Source organism: Vanessa cardui, chromosome 7 (assembly GCF_905220365.1).
Source record: "Vanessa cardui chromosome 7, ilVanCard2.1, whole genome shotgun sequence".
In the NCBI taxonomy this organism is placed as follows: Eukaryota; Metazoa; Arthropoda; class Insecta; order Lepidoptera; family Nymphalidae; genus Vanessa; species Vanessa cardui.
Genome location: NC_061129.1, coordinates 1583973 through 1604579, shown reverse-complemented (window position 1 = coordinate 1604579; position 20607 = coordinate 1583973). Strand labels below are relative to the sequence as shown.

The following is a 20607-nucleotide window of genomic DNA, read 5'->3' as shown; positions in this document are numbered from 1 at the left end:
CTCTAATTTACCTAACATAAAATTTAATAATCCCGTAATACCTTATAGTACAAATGTTAAAAATCTAGGTATACATTTAGATAATACTCTATCGTGGAACTGCCATATTAAAGAACTAAGTCGGAAAACTATTGGCTCCATCAAATCTCTACAGCGTCTGCGTTATTTCCTTCCAAATTTAAAATTATTTAAGCACAATCTTTACTCCTATCTATTCTCGATTACGCTGACGCAAGCTATCTTAATTTAACCAAGGACCAACTAAACAAACTTGAGCGACTCCAAAATATTGCTATACGTTTCATATTTGGCTTGCGCAAGTATGACCATGTTTCGAACTTTCGATCTAAACTCAAGTGGTTATCTATTCGCTTTCGCCGGAATCTGCATGTTCTCTCGCTTCTTTATTGCGTCTTGTTTATTGTTAATGCCCCGACTTATTTAAAGGAAAAATTTGAGTTCCTAGGACTACATAATAAAGGGTTAAGATCGGCTGAAAATCTGACATTGAGGATACCTGTGCATAACACAAAATTTTTCAAAATGTCCTTTACCGTACAGGCTATCCAACTGTGGAATGCTTTACCCATTAACATTAAGCAAGCGCAAACGCTATTGTCTTTTAAGAGGTTGGTAAAAGAGCACTATCTGGCTATGGAAACTTAGTCACTATATGGTCTTGTATAGTTTTTATGTTTTATTTGTTAATTTTATTTTGTTTCTTCTTTTTTTTTACATACTGTGACTTATTTAAAATTTTGTGTTTACATAATTAAATTTGAGACGACTTATATATTATTATATTAATTTATATTTATATGTGTAATTGATCATTTATTTTATTAGTATATATATTTATGTATATATGTATGTATGTTTATTTATATATGTATTATTGTATATATTAGGCACCACCTACCTTTTCGCTGCACAATTTCCCCAAATCAAAGGTTGTCTGGCAGAAATCGCTACTTAGCGATATGACCGCCTTTTTGTACATTTTAATTTATTATTTTTTTTGTTCCATGTAAAGTTTATTGTTTGTGGTGTACAATAAAGTATATTCTATCTATCTTTCTCTCTCTACCTACTTCTGAGCACCGTCTGGTAAAACAAAACTACATCAAAAGCAGGTTGACAATTCCAGCTCAAAATACAGTGGACTCCCGTTAATCCGACATGGCTATTATTAGATAATGTATGATTGAACAGGTTACCTGTGCCCCACCGCTATGGTGCCTGACGCGTTTTTTGTTTTGATTCTGATTGCTTACTTTGATTTTGACTATATGTGATAGCTATCACTTATTTATACTCCAGAGTATAACATACAGAATGTAATCATTGGATATGTGATTTGTCGGATTACAAGGTACTCTCTTGTAAAAAATTCTGGACTTTTGAGGAATCTTACTCTGTAATCCGACAATTTCGATAGTCCGACTCTGCCCTGCACTACGTTTGTCTGATTACCGAGGGTCCACTGTATATTCTACTTAGACAACCGATATGGCAAATCAAAATAAACTTTATACAAGTAGGCTTTTACAAGCACTTTCGAATCGACATTTAACAATTAAATGAAGCTACCACCGATTTGGAAAGAAGATTCTACCGTGAAAAACCGACAAGCTACTCAGTAGTTACTCTTTTTCAACATTTGAAAAGCACAGTCATGTTAGTTTAATGCAATTACATATATATGTATGTAATATAAGTGTATAACTGCCTGGAAGTCAACAGGTATTAACTTCACGCTTTTTTATCATCTATAAAATCTTGTATCGAATAATATGCCTTGAGATTACGATTTGAGTTTACGAAACGGCAAAATTAAAAATGTCTAGTAAATTTCAGCGTTCGAAATACTAGTGAGCAATTAACGAAGTCTTCACGATTGTTTACAGTTTGAATCGCAACCATCGAGTGGGCGCCAGTCAGTGGCGTCGATATCTTCGTCTTCGTCGTGCAACGAGACGCTGACGCCGCGGGGCTCCTGGGCGAGCCTGGACTTGCGCAGCTCCTCCTCAGATCCGTTACTGCCTGATGTCTTTGAAAAGAAACCACTGGACCAAGTTGATGCTATCAATGAAGCTAAGAGGTTTGATGATTAATTAAATTGTATTAGGTATAAAACTAATATAGTATAGTACGACACTACTTAGATGTGGCATCGGAAAATGCAATGAAATCGATTACTGCCGATTTATTCAACCAGTAGAAATAGCTCCCTATCGCGCCATTCGACGCTATTCGTCGCTATAGATTCTTGCGTCAGACGTCAGTTCAACCATGTCGATGTGTCAAGTTAACGAATATATTAGGACATATGATGAAAAGACAAAAAAAGGTCATATGATATTACAAGTTATTTTTGTGTAAAGATCATATTCTCGTAAGAAATAAATATTGATTATTTGAGATAGCATACTTATTTCGGATGTGATCGGTTTGTCGAATTTTGCTGATGCCACACCTAAGTTGTCTCGTATTATACATATTATTATAAGTAAATTCACTTAGTAGTAGGGCTCTGTGCAAGTTTGTCTGGGTAGGTACCATCCACTTATAATTTCCACAGCCAAGCAGTAGTACTTAATATTGTTGTGTGAGTATGAAGTGTGAATGAGCCAGCATCTCGAATATCATCTAATTTCTCAAGATTAGTAACTCATTAGTGGTAAGGATTTTGACGGCACCAATATTCATAGACATTAGTGTCAATTTTCCATGAGCTAGCCCATTATTCCGTCTATCTGTACCATATATATCAATCGAAAATGATGAAATTTACTGTCTTCAGTATCATGAACTCGCTGACTTAAAAAGTCAGCGACAGCAGTTTGATGCTGTATTGCAAGTTGTACAAAAAACCATGAGTAACAGTACTTTGTCTGGTAATGTTTGTGCAATCTGTACTTCTATAATAATATTATAAATGTAAAAGTAAGACTCTATCTGTCTGTCGCTCTTTGACGACCAAACAAATATACTATATTTGATGAAATTTGGTGTGAAGCCTACTTGAACTCAGAGAAAGGACATAGGCTACTTTTTTGCCTAACACGTGATAACCGTCCCCTAAAACGCGGGCGAAGCCGTGGGTGACAGTTAGTTATACATGTTTTGTTTCAGATTAGAGAATCGTCAAACAGATCTCCTCGGGTTGTACGCCCCCTACCTCGACGAAGAGGAAGCGGTGGAGCGACGTCTCGCTGCTGAGATGCCGTGCGAGCTGATGGGTCACAGGATAATGGTCGTGTGCCATCAACTTAAGTGAGTACCACATATTATGTAACAGTTGCTTATTGAAATTAATAAATATTAGAGAAAATTAGTTTATTTTATAAGTGATTAAAATTTATTAAAGTGATACCCAAGCTCACGGATCAAGATTACTTTTACTTAATTTATATTGAATTTTTAAAGATGAGATATAAATAGTAAATAGAGTAATAATTATTATGTAATTAACAGTAAGTAAAATAACTTAATGCAGGCAAAATATGTATATAAAATTGTCCAGAAGTGTAATTGTTCATAGAGTTAGCAACAATTTTCAACCCTCCTTTACCCAGCTGTGGGAATTTAACAGTCTATCTCTTCACATTTAATAGATAATAGTAATTTGATTATATTTTCGTTAAAGTAATTTCCCGCGCATTTCCGTGCATCACTAGATTGGAACTGGACATCGAGCCGCTGTTCGCGTCGATGGCGCTGTACGACGCCAAAGAGAAGAAGAAGCTATCGGAGAACTTCTACTTCAACCTGAACTCGGAGTGCACGCGGCAGATGCTGGCCGCGCACGTGCCGCACGCCGACCTCTCCACGCTCAGCCGGAGCGCCGTCTTCGACATCCTGAGCCCCTCGCCCGACGTGTTCCTCGTCGTGCGCGTCGAGAAGGTGCTGCAGGGCGACGTCAACGAGTGCGTCGAGCCCTACGTCAAGGACGACAAGGTCAACGACACTTTGCATTCTTATATTAGCTTTATATAAGATTAATTTAAATGTAGAACTTTTCATTTATATCAAGTATAGTATGAGACAACTTAGATGTCGCATCGGCAAAATTCGTAAAACCGATCACATCCGAATGGAGTACGCCATCCCAAAATTTTCAATATTTATTTCTCATGCAAATATGATCTTTACACAAACGTAATAACTTGTGATGTCATATGACCTAATATATTCGTCAATTTGACGCGTCGATTTACATGTACTTTTTTTCTCTGACGCGTGAATCTATAGCGACGAATAGCGTCGAATGGCGCGATAGGGAGCTATTTCTATTGGTTGCGTAAATCGGCAGTAATCGGGTTTTATTTTCATTCCATTGCATTTTCCGATGCTACGTCTAATTTGTGTCGTACTATAATTAGTTCTAGTAAGAAATGTACTGAATTAAATCGTGCGCTAAATTTTCAAATTATAAATATGTCCAGAACCGGGAGAAGGTCCGCGCCAGCGCGCAGGCTGCGTGCACGCGGCTCGGCAAGTACCGCATGCCGCTGGCCTGGAGCGCCGTGTCGCTGCTGAGCGTGCTCAGCGGCACCGCGGGCGCCGAGCGCGAGGAGCGCGACTCGCACACCAACAGCCTGGGTGAGTGCCGTGGGGGGGCGGGGGGGGGGTCCGCCGGCAGCCCGGGCCACTGACGCCATGCGAGCCGGCCCGCAGACCGCAAGGCGTCGTCCAGCAGCCTGGAGCAGCTGCGGCGGCGCGCGGGCGAGGTGGGCGGCTCGCTGTCGCGCAAGGGCTCCGTGGAGCGCCGCGCGCCCGCCGCCGACGACCTGGCGCCCGCGCTCGACGCCTTCAAGACCATCGTCATCACCGTCACCAGCTTCTTCAAACAGGTACTCGCCACGCGTGCTCAACGCGCGCTAAATTCATTCCTCATTCATTCATCCTCATACTGAAGTGAATTAAATCTTGCATTCGATATTTCGTCTACTTTCTCAGTTTCATGATATGTTGTCAAATGAATTCGTTAGGAAACGGACAAGCTCCGCGACGAGGACCTGTACAAGTTCCTCGCCGAGATCAAGCGGCCCAGCTCGGCTCCGAAGAAGCTGAAGTGCATCCCCGGTATCCTGAAAATCGAGGTGTCGCCGTGCCCTGACGAGATCAAGAATGGACTCACGCCGGAATTAGCTAAGCTAGCGCCTTACAACGGTACTTTGAATAAATATTACTTGGTGGTAGGGCTATGTGCAAGCCCGTCTAGGTAGGTACCACCCACTCATCAATTATTCTACCGCTAAATAACAGTACTCAGTATTGTTGTGTTCCGGTCTGAAGGGTGAGTGAGCCAGTGTAACCGCGGGCACAAGGGACATAGCATCTTAGTTCCCAAGGTTGGTGGCACATTGACGATGTAAGGAATAGTTATATTTCTTACAGCGTCATTGTCTATGGGCGATGGTGACCACTTACCATCAGGTGGCCCATATGCTCGTCCGCCAACCTATACGATAAAAAAAAAAAAAAAAATATGACATATATTACTAGAATATTCTAAGAACCACTAATTTAAAGGTTATCGAATATATTAAAGACATTATTCATTTGAGAAATACTTCAAAACTACTCAGATGTCACAACATGTCTCAAGGTCACCCGTATCCTTATATGAATCGCGTTGTACATCAAATTCTAATAATAAATGTTAATGTAACAGAACGTGACAAAACACGTGTAACTTTAGTTGTTTTTTTAAAAATGGAATAGACTATTACACGTTGACCCCCCCCCCCCAGTGGAGGAGAACGCCCGTCCGTGCAAGGAGGTGCTGTCGTTCCCGGCGAGCGCGCCGGCGCTGCCGCACGTGCAGTACCGCAACCTGCTGTTCGTGTGCGCGCGCGACGTCAACCTGGCCGCCTACGCGTCGCGCGCCGCCTCCGCCAGGAACATCACCGTGAGCCCTAAGCTCCCTAGGCCTCCCGTCTGGGGGGCTGCCCTTTGTGTACTTGAAAACTGATGATTTGACTACACCTCTGGACTCGACACCTATCACGTCTTCGTACAAACATTAAGCTGACCTATTTACAACTAGTCGTGGTTTGCGGCTTTGCTCGCGATTTAGAGGTGGCTAGCCCGTCTTTCCATGGGGTTCAAGGGTGCTTCATATCAAATTTCATAAATATCAGTTCGCAACAGGCATATATATATATATATGAGACAACATCACATACATTACTCTAATTCCAATGTTAATGCTTAAGCACTTATGTTATGAAAATCAGAAGTAACGACGGTACCACAAACACCCAGACCCAAGACAATGTAGAAAACTAAAGGTAATCTACATCGACTCGACCGGGAATCGAACCCGGGAACTCAGAGTGGCGTACCCATGAAAACCGGTGTAGACACCACTCGACCATGGAGGTCGTCATATGTATATATTGATATTGTGCTTATTATATTATCAGTACCTGCTGCCGACGTAAAATAATCCTTATACGGAACACAACAAGGTTGATCATTGTAAGATACATGTATAGAATCATTGTAATAAATATATACAATATTTTTATAACTAGGTGAGAATCCAACTCATGGCCGGTGAAGATCAGGCCTCCGCCCTCCCAGCAATATTCGGTCGCAGTTCGTGTCCGGAGTTCAGCACAGAGGCATACACGACCGTACTTTACCACAATAAGTAAGTTATTTCTGTGACACAAATCTTAAGATATATATTTACTGTCCATTACTATTGCACTATTGAATGAAACACTTACTCTTTTAATAAATAATGTCCTACCCGCCACATTGTTCTATTGTAATTTGATGGATAGACGTTTGCGGATACATATAGAATACAATTAATATGTTTTCCTGAAAAAGATTATTTGATAATCTGTTAGTTGTATTGTTCTATTTTCAAAATGATTAAATTACTACGTGAGCACACATTGTCAGAAAGCCCATAGTTCCTGTTGTCCTGACTGTTATATGTTTTTAGCATAGATAATATGTATTTATGTGTTCTTTTTTATTGTTTTATGTAGAAGTATATTATTTCATAATAATAATAATAATAAATATGAGACAACATCACTTACATTACTCTGATCCCAATGTAAGTAGCTGAAGCTCTTGTGTTATGGAAATCAGAAGTAACGACGGTACCACAAACACTCAGACCCAAGACAACATAGAAAACTAATGGTAATCTATATCGACTCGGCCGGGAATCGAACCCGGGACCTCAGAGTGGCGTACCCACGAAAACCGGTGTACACACCACTCGACCATGGAGTTCGTCAAGTTTTCATAGTTTTCTATTTGAATCTAACCTAAAGATTGAGTGGCAGAGAACGCTTTCAAGTCCTCCTTTTGTCCTATTTAATAACGGTCAATATAACATTTCAGTAAATAAAATAAATGTTTCATCTTCTTTCGTCTGTCCCCAGGAGCCCGTCGCTGTACGATGAGGTGAAGCTGAAGCTGCCGGCTGACCTGGGCGACCAGCACCACCTACTATTCACGTTCCTGCACGTGTCGTGCCAGCGCAAGCCGGTCGCGCCCGAACATGAGAAGAGCGTCGAGACCACGCTAGGATACTCGGTCTGTCTCACTCTACCCTGTAGTCTAACATTCCTACCTCCTCACAGTAAAAGTAAAAAAATGTAAAGTAACAGCCTGTAAATTTCCCACTGCTGAGATAAGGCCTCCTCTTCCATTAAGGAGAGGGTTTGGAACATATTCCACCACGCTGTTCCAATGCGGGTTGGTGGAATGCACATGTGGCAGAATTTCGATGAAATTAGACACATGCAGGTTTCCTCACGATGTTTTCCTTCACCGCCGAGCACGAGATGAATTATAAACACAATTAAGCACATATATATAGTGGTGCTTGCCTGGGTTTGAACCCGCAATCATCGGTTAAGATGCACGCGTTCTAACCACTGGGCCATCTCAGCTCCTCACAGTACTTGTTATCTATTGGAATTTTCGTCTAGAAATTACCATAGAATTCCAGAGTGACCTTCGCAAAAATATTAAATTAAAAAAAAATCAAAGTATACTTTATTCAAGTGGGCTTTTACAAGCACTTTTGAATCGTCATTTTACAATCAAGTGAAGCTACCACCGGTTCGGAAAGTAGATTCTACCGAGAAGAACCGGCAAGAAACTCAGTAGTTAATCTTTTTCAACATTTAAAAAAATACAGTCATGTTAGTTAATACAATTATTAAATTAATATATCCTGCCTGGAAGTCAACAGGTAGTATAAGACTCAAACTCAAACTCAAATTCCTTTATTCAATATAGAAGCATCACACTTACTTATTGATAGTCAAATAAACACTACCACCGGTTCGGAAAAAGGACCACCCTGACCTGAGAAGAACCGGCGAAAGAATAGTCTAATAACTTAAATTAAGTCTAAAAAAATTACAGCCACTAGTGGCACTAGTACAATTGACGATGATGAATGACGACCTCCATGGTCGAGTGGTGTGTACACCGGTTTTCATGGGTACGCCACTCTGAGGTCCCGGGTTCGATTCCCGGCCGAGTCGATGTAGATTACCATTAGTTTTCTATGTTGTCTTGGGTCTGGGTGTTTGTGGTACCGTCGTTACTTCTGATTTTCATAACACAAGTGCTTCAGCTACTTACATTGGGATCAGAGTAATGTATGTGATGTTGTCTCATATTTATTTATTATTTATTTTAATTACAGTACCGATAACATAAAAATGTCATGTTTTCAGTGGCTGCCGCTTTGCCGCAACGGTAAGCTGACTTGCGGCGAGTTCAGCCTGCCAGTGATGCAGGAGGAGCCCCCTCCCAACTACTCGTACATCTTCCCCGACGTGCTGCTCCCCGGGACGAGATGGATCGACAATCACAAGCCTATCTTCAATGTATCTCTCGATGCGTATACGACTGTACACCCACAAGTGAGTTAGATTTATTGAAGGTGTTACCGACTCTTATAACTTTAATTGCCAGTGGAATTTCATAAAAACACTTACAATAACAGCCTGTAAATTCCCACTGCTGGGCTAAAGGCCTCCTCTCCCTTAGAGGGGAAGGTTTGGAACATATTCCACCACGCTGTTCCAATGCGGGTTTGTGGAATGCACATGTGGCAGAATTTCTATGAAATTTGACACATGCCGGTTTCCTCACGATGTTTTTCTTCACCGCCGAGTACGAGATGAATTATAAAGACAAATTAAGCACATGAATCAGTGGTGCTGGCCTGGGTTTGTACCGGGAATCATCGGTTAAGATGCACGAGTTCTAATCCCTGGGCCATCTCAACTCTAGAGTCGAAAAACACTTACTGTGTTTATTTATTTCTATTTGTTTTAAAAATAAACATGGTGTATGTGACTTGTCTGTGAAAGATGCGTGTCCCAAATTTCGTGCATCTATTATAGTTTTTAGCAGCGCTTGCATTGGCAATACTGGCAACGCTAGCTTCGTTTTAAATATATTAACAAAGTAAACTACACATATAAACATACAAATTTGTATTGAAACTGTAAACTATCACAATATAATAGCTTCATAACAATCAGATTAGCTATTTTTAGAATAAAACTAATTTGTTTATGATAATTTTTCAAGGTCATTGATGTGTAATTATATCACAGGATGGTTACATAGAGCGGTTCGCAATGGCGTGCGAGGCGGTACAGGAGGGCAACATCCCGCCGAGGATCGGACTCGCCAACATGGAAGCCGAGCTGCGGGCCAGGTCAGTCTTATAAATAAACATTGAATAACATCACATACATTACTCTGATCCCAATGTAAGTAGCTAACGCACTTGTGTTATGGAATATCAGAATTAACGACGGTACCACACCTAGACCCAAAAAAACATAGAAAACAAATTAACTTTTTCAACATCGACGTAGCCGATGTGCCACAAACTGACTCTATATACTGTTATTTGCCGGTAGAATAGCTGATAAATAAATAAATATGAGACAACATCACATAGATCACTCTGATCCCAAAATAAACATTGGACAACATCACATACATTACTCTGATGCCAATGTAAGTAGCTAACGCACTTGTGTTATGGAAATCAGAAGTAACGACGGTACCACAAATACCCAGACCCAAGACAACATAGAAAACTAATGGTAATCTACATTGACTCGGCTGGGAATCGAACCCGGGACCTCGGAGTGGCGTACACATGAGTACTGGGGTACACACTACTCGACCACGGAGGTCGTCAAAACTAATAACCCATCTTGTGTTATTCGTATTGTTCAGTGGGATTTAGTATAATAATCAATAATCATACATTATTTTACTCCTAAGTTTTGACCAATCTCAAGATTGACTAGTAAACAGCTTAATACATATTACAGTGTACATACATACATGTACAGTGCTTAAATATAAAAGCACTTAATATTAATTCAATTTTTGGAAGTCCAATACCACCGAAAAGAGTTTACGCGTTTTCCGTGTGTTCCAAGTCAGAAAAACCTTTAATCCGGATCTGGCAGTGTGAGTAAGCGTGATGCTATAACTCCCCCCCCCCCCAGTCTCCGTGTGTTCCAAGTCAGAAAAACCTTCAATCCGGACCTCGAAGTGTGTTAAAGCGTGGTTCTATTAATACACCTCTCCCCTAACTCAGCATAGCGGAGCTGCCGACGGCGAGCGTGGAGTGCCTGGCGCGCTACCTGCCGGTGGTGTGCGACAAGCTGCTGCAGCTGCTGGCGGCCGCGCCCGCGCTGGCCGGCGCGCCGCTCAACATCGCGCAGGACGTGTTCACGTGCCTCGCGCACCTCTTCACCGACATCACCGTCAGTACCCTAATTATTTTTTTGGAATACGTTGGCGGACGACCATATGGCCTACCTGATGGTAAATGGTCACCATCACCCATAGACAATGACGCTGTAAGAAATATCGACTATTCCTTACATCGTCAATGCGCCACCAACCTTGGGAACTAAGATGTTATGTCCCTTGTGCCTGTAGTTACACAGGCTCACTCACCCTTCAAACCGGAACATAACAATACTGAGTACTGCTATTTGGCGGTAGAATAACAGACGAGTGGGTGGTACCTATCCAGACGGGCTAGCACAAAGCCCTATCACCAAGTAAAAGTTCTTTTTTTATAATTGACACTAATTTATGCATTCAATCTCCGATCCTTAACACATGCTGCTTGAATCCTTTCAACGTACCTAATAATGCTGTTTTATTAAAGACAGTGTATAAACGTCTAAGAGATGTTTTTATCCCATGGTGGTGGTGCGCGTGCGCAGAACATGAACGAGGGCGGGTCGTGCGACGCGCACGGGCGCAGCAGCCTGCTGAGCAGCTACATCCAGTACCAGTGCCGCGTGCCGCGCCCCGCGCTGGCCGACCGCGACGTGGGCCTGCCGCTGCCGCCCTCCGGTGAGCCCCCGCCGCCGCCGACACTACCATATATACACACTACCATATAAGATTTGACAACCTCCATGGTCGAGTGGTGTGTACACCGGTTTTCATGGGTACGCCACTCTGAGGTCCCGGGTTCGATTCCTGGCCGAGTCGATGTAGATTACCATTAGTTTTCTATGTTGTCTTGGGTCTGGGTGTTTGTGGTACCGTCGTTACTTCTGATTTCCATAACACAAGTGCTTCAGCTACTTACATTGGGATGGGATGGGATCGGAGTAATGTATGTGATGTTGTCTCATATTTATTTTAAAAAAATTAAAAAAAAATAAAAGATAGGTTATTGAGGATGCTCAAAATGAACCACAAATTGTTTCTCTGAAAATACAAAGAAACGACATTTAAAGTTCACTAATATCGCCTCCTCTATTATATCTCTTTATTTTCTTACAAAATCGAAAGTTCAAAATAATCTAAACATTATCCGTCATTCTGTCATTCAACCATCAAATGCGCGGCAAACTGACTTTTAGTTACAGATTAAAAACGCGCGGATAGCAGCAAATTTGGAATAATGAAATATCATTTCATTACACATATACAATTACTCAGGCTTAGGGGACTAGTAATTCTGTTTCAAACGTTTCGAAGAAAATATTTATTTATATTTATAATAAATTGGATCCATTCCATATTTTTTTAATTGCAACATTGCCATTGAGAGTACAATGTTTTTGCTTACATTTAATTTCACACAAATAATTTTATTTATTTATATTTAGTTTTTTTTTTAAAATAAATAGTGTATTACCATTTCTGGGGGCACGGCAGTGCCCCAGCCAAGTCTCGAGCTAAACGGGCACGGCCATCTTTTCTCGAAGCGATTCGCGGCTGTTTTAAACTATTGATACAATTACTAAATGTTGATTTATAACTACGATATAATTTGAATAGGACTTGACTTCTATGAGATCTCAAAACTTTTTACGATGGAAAGACTGCATCGAGAGACTTGGCATTTTTTTTACGTTTAATGTTTTTGATGGGATAAAAATTTATGTAATGCTACCACATTACATTTACCTTACATGACGTTCTTTAAAATTTGAAAATAGTATGTGCTATATACCTTCAATGTATGGTTTAACATTTCTGAAATAATGAAGATTATTTTGTTCTGCTAGTTTTAACTGATGGGTCTTGCAAGATTCTCCACGAGGAACTGGCGCTGCAGTGGGTGGTGGCGAGCGGCGCCACCAGAGACTTGGCCATGCAAAATTCCTGGTTAGTAAAAATATAACAATTTATTGATATTTGAGCTTAGTGAGTCGAGATGGCCCAGTGGTTAGAACGCGTGCATCTTAACCGATGATTGCGGGTTCAAACCCAGGCAGGCACCGCTGTTTCATATGCTTAAATTGTCTTTATAATTCATCTCGTGCTCAGCGGTGAAGGAAAACATCGTGTGGAAACCTGCATGTGACAAATTTCATAGAAATTCTGCCACATGTGCATTCCACCAACCCGCTTTGGAACAGCGTGGTGGAATATGTTCCAAACCTTCTCCTCAAAGGGAGAGAAGGCCTTTAGCCCAGCAGTGGGAATTTACAGGCTGTTGTTGTTGTTGAGCTTAGTAGTAAGACTTTGTGCAAGTCCTTCTGGAGTGGTACCAGCTGTGGTATACTGCAGATATACTGCCAAACAGCAAAACTTAGTATTATTGTGTTACAATTGTAAGGGGAAGTGACTCAGTGTAAATACGCCAGAAGACATCATATCTTAGTTCCCAAGATTAGTAGCGAACTGGCCATGAAGAATGGTTGATATTTCTTTTTTTTTATGTTATAGGTTGGCGGACGAGCATATGGGCCACCTGATGGTAAATGGTCACCATCACCCATAGACAATGACGCTGTAAGAAATATTACCTATTCCTTACATCGTCAATGTGCCACTAACCTTGGGAACTAAGATATTATGTCCCTTGTGCCTTTAGTTACACTGGCTCACTCACCCTTCAAACCGGAACACAAAAATACTGAGTACTGTTATTTGGCGGTTGAATAACTAATGAGTGGTTGGTACCTACCCAGACGGGCTTGCACAAAGCCCTACCACCAAGTAAACTACCCACTGTTCTTACAGTAACAGTGGGTATGTGCTGTTATGACCACATACCACCAAGAATTGATATGGGACAAGGCTCATTCGCCTATACACTTACACACAACTATATCATTAAATATATTGATTATCGTATAACTAAACTACATACTAAAATTACCAAATGCAATAACGAGTCTCCCCAGTTTAACGTGTGTGTGTGTGTGTGTGTGTGTGTGTGCAGGGCGCTGTTCGAGCTGATGGTGAAGTCCATGGTGGAGTACCTGCACTGGAGCGGCGCGCACGAGGCGCCCCGCAAGGCGCGCTTCCCGGACCAGTTCACGGATGACCTCGCTACCCTCGTCAACAACGTCACCGCGGAGATCATCTCCAAGTGGGTAGTCCCTACGTGCGATACACTTTAACTACTCTTGATTTATGAACAATTTGTTCATCATTAATGAATAAATTATCGATTGAATTGATGTATTGCGTTATGAATCCCTGTTTGTATTAAAAGAGATTTCAGGGCCGAATTTAGGGAAGGGCAACCGGGGCAACTGCCCTGGGGCCTCCACATAAGTGGGGGCCACAAAAGTTTTCAGTGAGTTAACAAATACCGAGATATAGTCAAATTATAATAATCTTACTACTTAATATTTTAAAAGTTACCGATACCAGTCAAGAAATACTTACTGATTAAAATTAATAAAACCTTAAGATAATCCATTAATCCATGATATAATTATTAGGATCTCCACGCTCCTGTTGGTCTACGGCCTCCACTGCTATGTGCCCCAGGGCCTCCAGACCTTTAAATGCGACTCTGAGAGATTTTGGCATCTTCCACTTTTTCCAACTTACTCGTTGGCAAATAGCCGTCACCGAATATAGCGTGGAATTAATACTTGTTGACTTCTAGGCAGGATTATACTACATACATATGTATATAATTCTATTTGTATTTAACTAATACGACTGTAGAATAATTATTAAATCAATTGTTAAATGACGATTCGATAGTGCTTGTATATGATTGGTATTGAAAATAGTGTATCAAAAGTGTTTTATTGTGTGGAGAGCTAATACAATATAACTGTTCCTAAACTCAACAGATACGGAAAGAATAGTCGCCTCACGCAGAGCCTGAATAACAGCCTGGCGTTCTTCATGTTCGACTTGCTCAGCATCATGGACCGCGGCTACGTGTTCAACCTCATCCGCGGGTACCACAAGCAGATGTGCGCCAAGATCGCCTCCCTCCCGGATGCCGTGCCACTCGTACACTACAAGGTACACTCAGAACATTATTTTATTTTTATCACTTTATTTCCAGAACCAAAATTCCAATTTTACAAACACTTTTAATTTTTAACTTTACTACACTTCAAATCGACAAATAGGAACTTAAAAAACAAAGACCTTAACTTAATATTATTAATATTCTGAGCACAAGCTTGACCGCACAATAACCATTAGCATACCCCTTGATAATGTGTGTGTATTTCGGACCAATGCTCTAACAGATATCCTACATTAATGCTCGAGCATGCCTTTACTAATGAATTATTGCTTTGAGTATATCTTTTCCAGGTGCTCGCAATTCTTACACGCATCAGTGCCCAGAAACCGTGTACTCTCCTTTCAGTGAACATTTCTGATGCGCTACAGTATCGTGGTAGTCCAAACAGTAATCGAAAGGCGTTGTTATTATTATTCCTTCGGTACTATTGGCGCCCTGGCCACTAGAAGCAGCTGTAAGCGTGTCTATTTTTGCCATTCCAGCTGTCGTTCCTGCGCATCGTGTGCTCGCACGAGCACTACGTGTCGCTGTGCCTGCCGCCCGGCGCGTCGGGGGCGGCGTCCCCCGCGCCGTCCGCGCGCTCCGGGGGCTCCGACGACGGCCGCCGCCGGATCGTGGCGCTGTCCACCGACTTCCGCTGCCGGCACTACCTGGCCGGCCTGCTGCTGGCCGACCTCACGGCGGCTCTCGAGCTCCAGTGAGACTACCACTCGATATTGACTTGCATTAACACGAATCGTACACATACTCTAACATACTCAAGCTAAGCTCAGTCATTTATGGTCTGTACATGGGGTCCGTCTCAATTACTCTTTTTTTATGGTATAGGTTGGCCGACGAGCATATGGGCCACCTGATGGTAAGTGGTCACCATCGCCCATAGACATTGACGCTGTAAGAATTATTATCTATTCCTTACGTCGCCAATGTGCCACCAACCTTGGGAACTAAGTTGTTATGTCCCTTGTGCCTGTAGTTACACTGGCTCACTCACCCTTCAGACCGGAATACAACAATATTGAGTACTGTTGTTTGGCGGTAGAATAACTGATGAGTGGGTGGTACCTACCCAGACGGGCTTGCACAAAGCCCTACCACCAATTACAATTTTGAGTAATGAAATTGTAATTGAGACGGGCCAGTAGCGGCATCAGCGCTGACGCGTCGGCCCGCAGGAGCCCGGTGCTGCAGTGCGCGGCCGTGAACGCCGTGCTGGCGCTGCTGACGGCGCACGACGCCGACCCGCGCCTGGCGCCGCCCGAGCTGAAGGCGCGCGTGGCGGCGCTGTACCTGCCGCTGCTCGGCGTCGTCATGGACGCGCAGCCGCAGCTCTACCGCGGCTTCGACAGCGGGAAGGGTAACACACACATACCCCCCCCCCACACCCCATACACACACACACACACACACACACACACACACACACACACACACACACACACATATTGAAACAAAACCTTAAGCGACCATGCATATTGATCGTATTGAAAATCAAAACTCAAATTGCTTTATTCGACATAGAATTATTACACTTTCTTATTGATAGTCAATTGAAACAGTAGTTATAAACCACCGGTTCAGAAAGAAAATACCCAGACCTGAGAAGAACCGGCGAAAGAAACTCAGCGGGTTTTTTTTTGTCTCACGTGTTATATAAACAATTTAAATGAAATGAAATAGCCAGGAGGCGATCGTTTCATTGCCAAGGTGTGCTATCAAATTTTAAACGCATTAATTATATAATAACCATTTGCACACAAGCGTTAATTAATTATTTTTTTTTAATTTGGCCACAGAGTCATTTTGAACGCTTTCTGGGATCCTGTTGCAATACCGTATACATTGCCCCACAAAAGAGTTACTGACTCAATGCAGTCGAGTAACAGGAGTATCAAGTTTGTGTTTGTTCCTTGTACCAATGCTATGAGTATCACATTTTCTCATAAAATCAGTAATATTTTTTTCCTACATACCTAACATGACATACAATATATTGAGAAGCAACAGTTAATATCTTGATTTCTTTAAATTTATTCCTTAACTCCTATTCTTTAGCTCCTAGGTTATAGATTGTGCCAATAGCCCTCTTATGCAGCACAAATATAGTATGGTAAGCGGCTGCGTTGCCCCACAGCATAATACCGTATGACATTATACTGTGAAAGTAACTGAAATATACTAAGCGAGCCGTATCGACATCGGTAAATAAGCTAATTTTTTTGACCGCAAATGCCGCAGAACTCAGTCTACTCGCCAATCCGCTAATATGAGGGCCCCATTGCAACTTGGCATCAACAATTAGGCCAAGAAACTCCGCAGAATCAATTGGATCCATCGATTCCCCATTGATGAGTACATCGGTTTTTACATTTTGTACATTTGGTGTACTAAATTTCACGATTTTTGTTTTCTTGTTATTTAGCCTAAGATTATTTACACTAAACCAATGTACTACATCAGCTATAGCATTGTTTACGTCGTCATACTGTACCTGTTTTCTATTAATTTTAAAAACTAAGGAGGTATCATCAGAAAACAATACTATATCATGTTTGTTCCCAACAAGAAAGGGCAAGTCATTTATATATGTGAGAAACAGTAAAGGTCCAAGAATTGATCCCTGTGGGACCCCCATACACACTGAGATCCCAGGAGACCATTTTCCTTTAACGTCAACCCTCTGAATTCTATTGTTAAGATAAGAAGTCAGAAGGTCGAGCGCAGATTCTCTAATTCCATAGTGATAAAGTTTCCTGACCAGAGTCTCATGTTGAACACAATCAAAGGCTTTGGATAAGTCACAGAAAATTCTTAAGGCATCCCGTGACGTTATAAGCTCGATACCAGATAATTTTTTCAAATATTTTGCTGATGGTAGGTAGAATTGAAATGAAATGGCCTATAGTTGTTGGGGTCTAAATAACTACCAGTACCAGCCTACTTTTGTAAATTCCAATAGTCGCCCAATCATTGAATTTTAAATAGTTTCTTGTATTAACTGTTTTAGAAGAATATGGATTTAAAATTGTTTCTAATTAATTTGAAGAAATTGTTATACAAGACATTGGGATTGTCACTAAAAGATAGGTGAGTGAGATTAGCCATAATATTACTTCTAAACTTCTCAATACAACTTGTGGTCAAAGGAACAAACATTATCTTTTCGGAAGTACTTATTTTTTAACATGAAAATTAAATAACGCTTGTTGTCCACAATGATCTGAACTGAAGTTATTACTAATAATTTTGTGTTGTGGAAAAGAAAAAGGCCGATCTTTGGCTAATATTTACAGTATTGCTCTTTCCAGAGACGCTACAGTTGGACGGCGAAATGAGCCAATTTGGAAACATGTACGCGCCTTCCTCACCGGAGGAGGTCAAACAGGTTCGTTGCATATTCAAGCGAAAATATTCGATCTAATTATACACTGTATAATATTTCTGTATGTGGTTTTTTAAATAATTTTACTGTTGAAGATTGAAAATTTTAGTCGACTAGACAAAAGACGCTTAGAATAATTTGTGTGTGTCGCAGAGCGGCGGGCGGGCGCCCTTCAACAGCGAGACGAGCCGCAACCTGCTCATGTGCCTCGTGTGGGTGCTGCGCTGGGCCGAGCGCGGCGCGCTCTGCGCCGCCGTCGCCGAGCTGTCGCCCGCGCGCCTGCACGCGCTGCTCGCGCTCATCGACCTCGCCTTCAAGTGCCAGGAGTACAAGGTGCCCAACGCTCGCTGCCAGGTGTCGCATGGGACCCTCGGTAGAATGGCGCTCACGGCTCTGTCCTCGTCCCTTGCAGGGCCGCAAGGAAATCCTGAAGTGCGCGCAGCAGAACGTGCGCAAGACCACGGACATCAAGGCGAAGCTCGAGGACGTGATCCTCGGGCAGGGCTCGGCGCGCTCCGACTTCATCATGCGGCGCAAAGGTGAGTAGAGGCCGGGTAGTGGTGGCGCATGAGCGCGTACAGCGCCCCCGCCTCTCACGCGCGCGCTTGCAGGCGGCTCGAGCGGGCGCGGCGCGTGTCGCGAGCGCTGGCGCAAGCAGTGGCCGCGCGGCGCCGCGCGCTCGCGCCCCGCGTCCCCCGCGCGCGCCACGCCCGCGCTGGCCGCCGCGCTGGCCGCCGACGTGGCGCTCACGCTGCTGCACGCGCTCGAGCTCATCGTGCAGGTACGCCCCGCCCCCGCCGCCCCCCGCGCCCGTCCCCCCCGCTCTAACCGTGCCCGGGTGCGCAGTCGTGCAGCGGGCTGGAGTGGGGGCAGTCGGCGTGCAGCGGCGCGCTGGGCGTGCTGCTGCGCGCGCTGCAGCGCAACCAGAGCGCGGCGGTGCTGCAGCACATGTTCGCGTCGGTGCGCTCGCTGATCCTGAAGCTGGGCTGGTCGTGGTGCTCGGAGGAGGCGGGGCCGGGCACGTGCCGCGTGCTGCTGCGCCACTGCGCGTCGCTGAGCGCGGGCCCGCGCGCGCACGCGGCGGCGGCGCTGTACGCGCTCATGCGCCACCACTATCACCTCGGGAACGTGAGTCGCGCCTCGTCTTTGCGGCAATGGAACGCTTATAATATAAAAAGATTTTTTTTTAAACTTAATACCAATGACTCGCTGTTCTATCTTGCTTAGTGCATGTGACGTCACAGTGCTAATATCGTCACCGTATAATATCGTCGCGAATAGCAGTGAAATGGTATTAAATATATTTTAAACATTGTCATAATAAAAATAAAAAAAACGTAATTATTTTGCATTTAAATACCAAATTAATAAATGTTCGTGGTCGTGGCCAGAATTTCAGCAGAGTGAAGATGCAAGTGACGATGTCGCTGTCGTCGCTGGTGGGCACGTCCACCACGTTCAGCGAGGAGTCCCTGCGGCGAGCGCTCAAGACGGTGCTCATGTACGCGGAGCACGACCAGGACCTGCAGGACACTAATTTCCCCGAACAGGTACGAGCACAGACCATTATAGAGTAATTACTTATCAGAATCACAAAATATGATACCATTTCATAAAGTAATCAAATTTCTCATCCCCAGGTCAAGGACTTAGTATTCAACCTGCACATGATCCTGAGCGACACGGTGAAGATGAAGGAATTCCAGGAGGACCCGGAGATGCTGTTGGACCTGATGCACCGGATCGCTCGCGGGTACCAGCACAGCCCGGACCTGCGGCTCACGTGGCTCAGCAACATGGCGCAGAAGCACATGGAGGTGGGGCGCGAGGAGGAGCGTTGGGGTGTGGGCGTGGGCGTGGGGACGCTGGTGGGGACTAACGGGCGTGCGTTGCAGCGCTCCAACCACCTGGAGGCGGGCATGTGCCTGGTGCACGGCGCGGCGCTGGCGGCCGAGCAGCTGCGCACGCGCGGCCGGGGCGCGGCGCTGCTGCAGCGCGTCACGCACAACGCGCTGGACGAGAGCTGCGCCGACCCGCTGCACCACCACCTCACGCCGCACGAGCTCCAGGTGCTGGCCGACCCTGGACCCTGAGCCATTCCTGATGTTTTTCTTAGCAATCATTAACTAAAGAATGTTTTGTCAATCACAAATTGTTATGGCTTTTTCTCTGGTAAATGGACATAATTATGTAAACCTGAGCCATTCCTGATGTTTTTCTTAGCAATCATTAACAAAAGAAACTTTTTGTCGATCACAAATTGTTATGGCTTTTTCTCTGGTAAATGGACATAATTATGTAAACCTGAGCCATTCCTGATGTTTTTCTTAGCAATCATTAACTAAAGAATGTTTTGTCAATCACAAATTGTTATGGCTTTTTCTCTGGTAAATGGACATAATTATGTAAACCTGAGCCATTCCTGATGTTTTTC

At 43.3% G+C, this 20607-nt stretch overlaps 1 protein-coding gene across 1 annotated transcript in view; it reads left to right on the top strand.

Annotated features, from left to right (window-relative positions):
- LOC124530832 (dedicator of cytokinesis protein 7) overlaps positions 1 to 20607 on the top strand; it is a 34003-nt gene that overhangs the window by 4729 nt on the left and 8667 nt on the right. The window contains exons 5-30 of the mRNA XM_047105155.1: positions 1908 to 2101; positions 3136 to 3276; positions 3681 to 3960; positions 4449 to 4605; positions 4681 to 4856; positions 4995 to 5175; positions 5760 to 5917; positions 6546 to 6664; positions 7419 to 7572; positions 8730 to 8918; positions 9621 to 9724; positions 10628 to 10796; positions 11268 to 11400; positions 12570 to 12669; positions 13733 to 13882; positions 14604 to 14781; positions 15274 to 15488; positions 15967 to 16148; positions 18100 to 18177; positions 18331 to 18506; positions 18586 to 18712; positions 18785 to 18954; positions 19020 to 19301; positions 19565 to 19723; positions 19814 to 19990; positions 20069 to 20242. Coding sequence (XP_046961111.1) covers positions 1908 to 2101; positions 3136 to 3276; positions 3681 to 3960; positions 4449 to 4605; positions 4681 to 4856; positions 4995 to 5175; positions 5760 to 5917; positions 6546 to 6664; positions 7419 to 7572; positions 8730 to 8918; positions 9621 to 9724; positions 10628 to 10796; positions 11268 to 11400; positions 12570 to 12669; positions 13733 to 13882; positions 14604 to 14781; positions 15274 to 15488; positions 15967 to 16148; positions 18100 to 18177; positions 18331 to 18506; positions 18586 to 18712; positions 18785 to 18954; positions 19020 to 19301; positions 19565 to 19723; positions 19814 to 19990; positions 20069 to 20242 — 4323 coding nt within the window. The remainder of the gene's footprint in view (positions 1 to 1907; positions 2102 to 3135; positions 3277 to 3680; positions 3961 to 4448; positions 4606 to 4680; positions 4857 to 4994; positions 5176 to 5759; positions 5918 to 6545; positions 6665 to 7418; positions 7573 to 8729; positions 8919 to 9620; positions 9725 to 10627; positions 10797 to 11267; positions 11401 to 12569; positions 12670 to 13732; positions 13883 to 14603; positions 14782 to 15273; positions 15489 to 15966; positions 16149 to 18099; positions 18178 to 18330; positions 18507 to 18585; positions 18713 to 18784; positions 18955 to 19019; positions 19302 to 19564; positions 19724 to 19813; positions 19991 to 20068; positions 20243 to 20607) is intronic.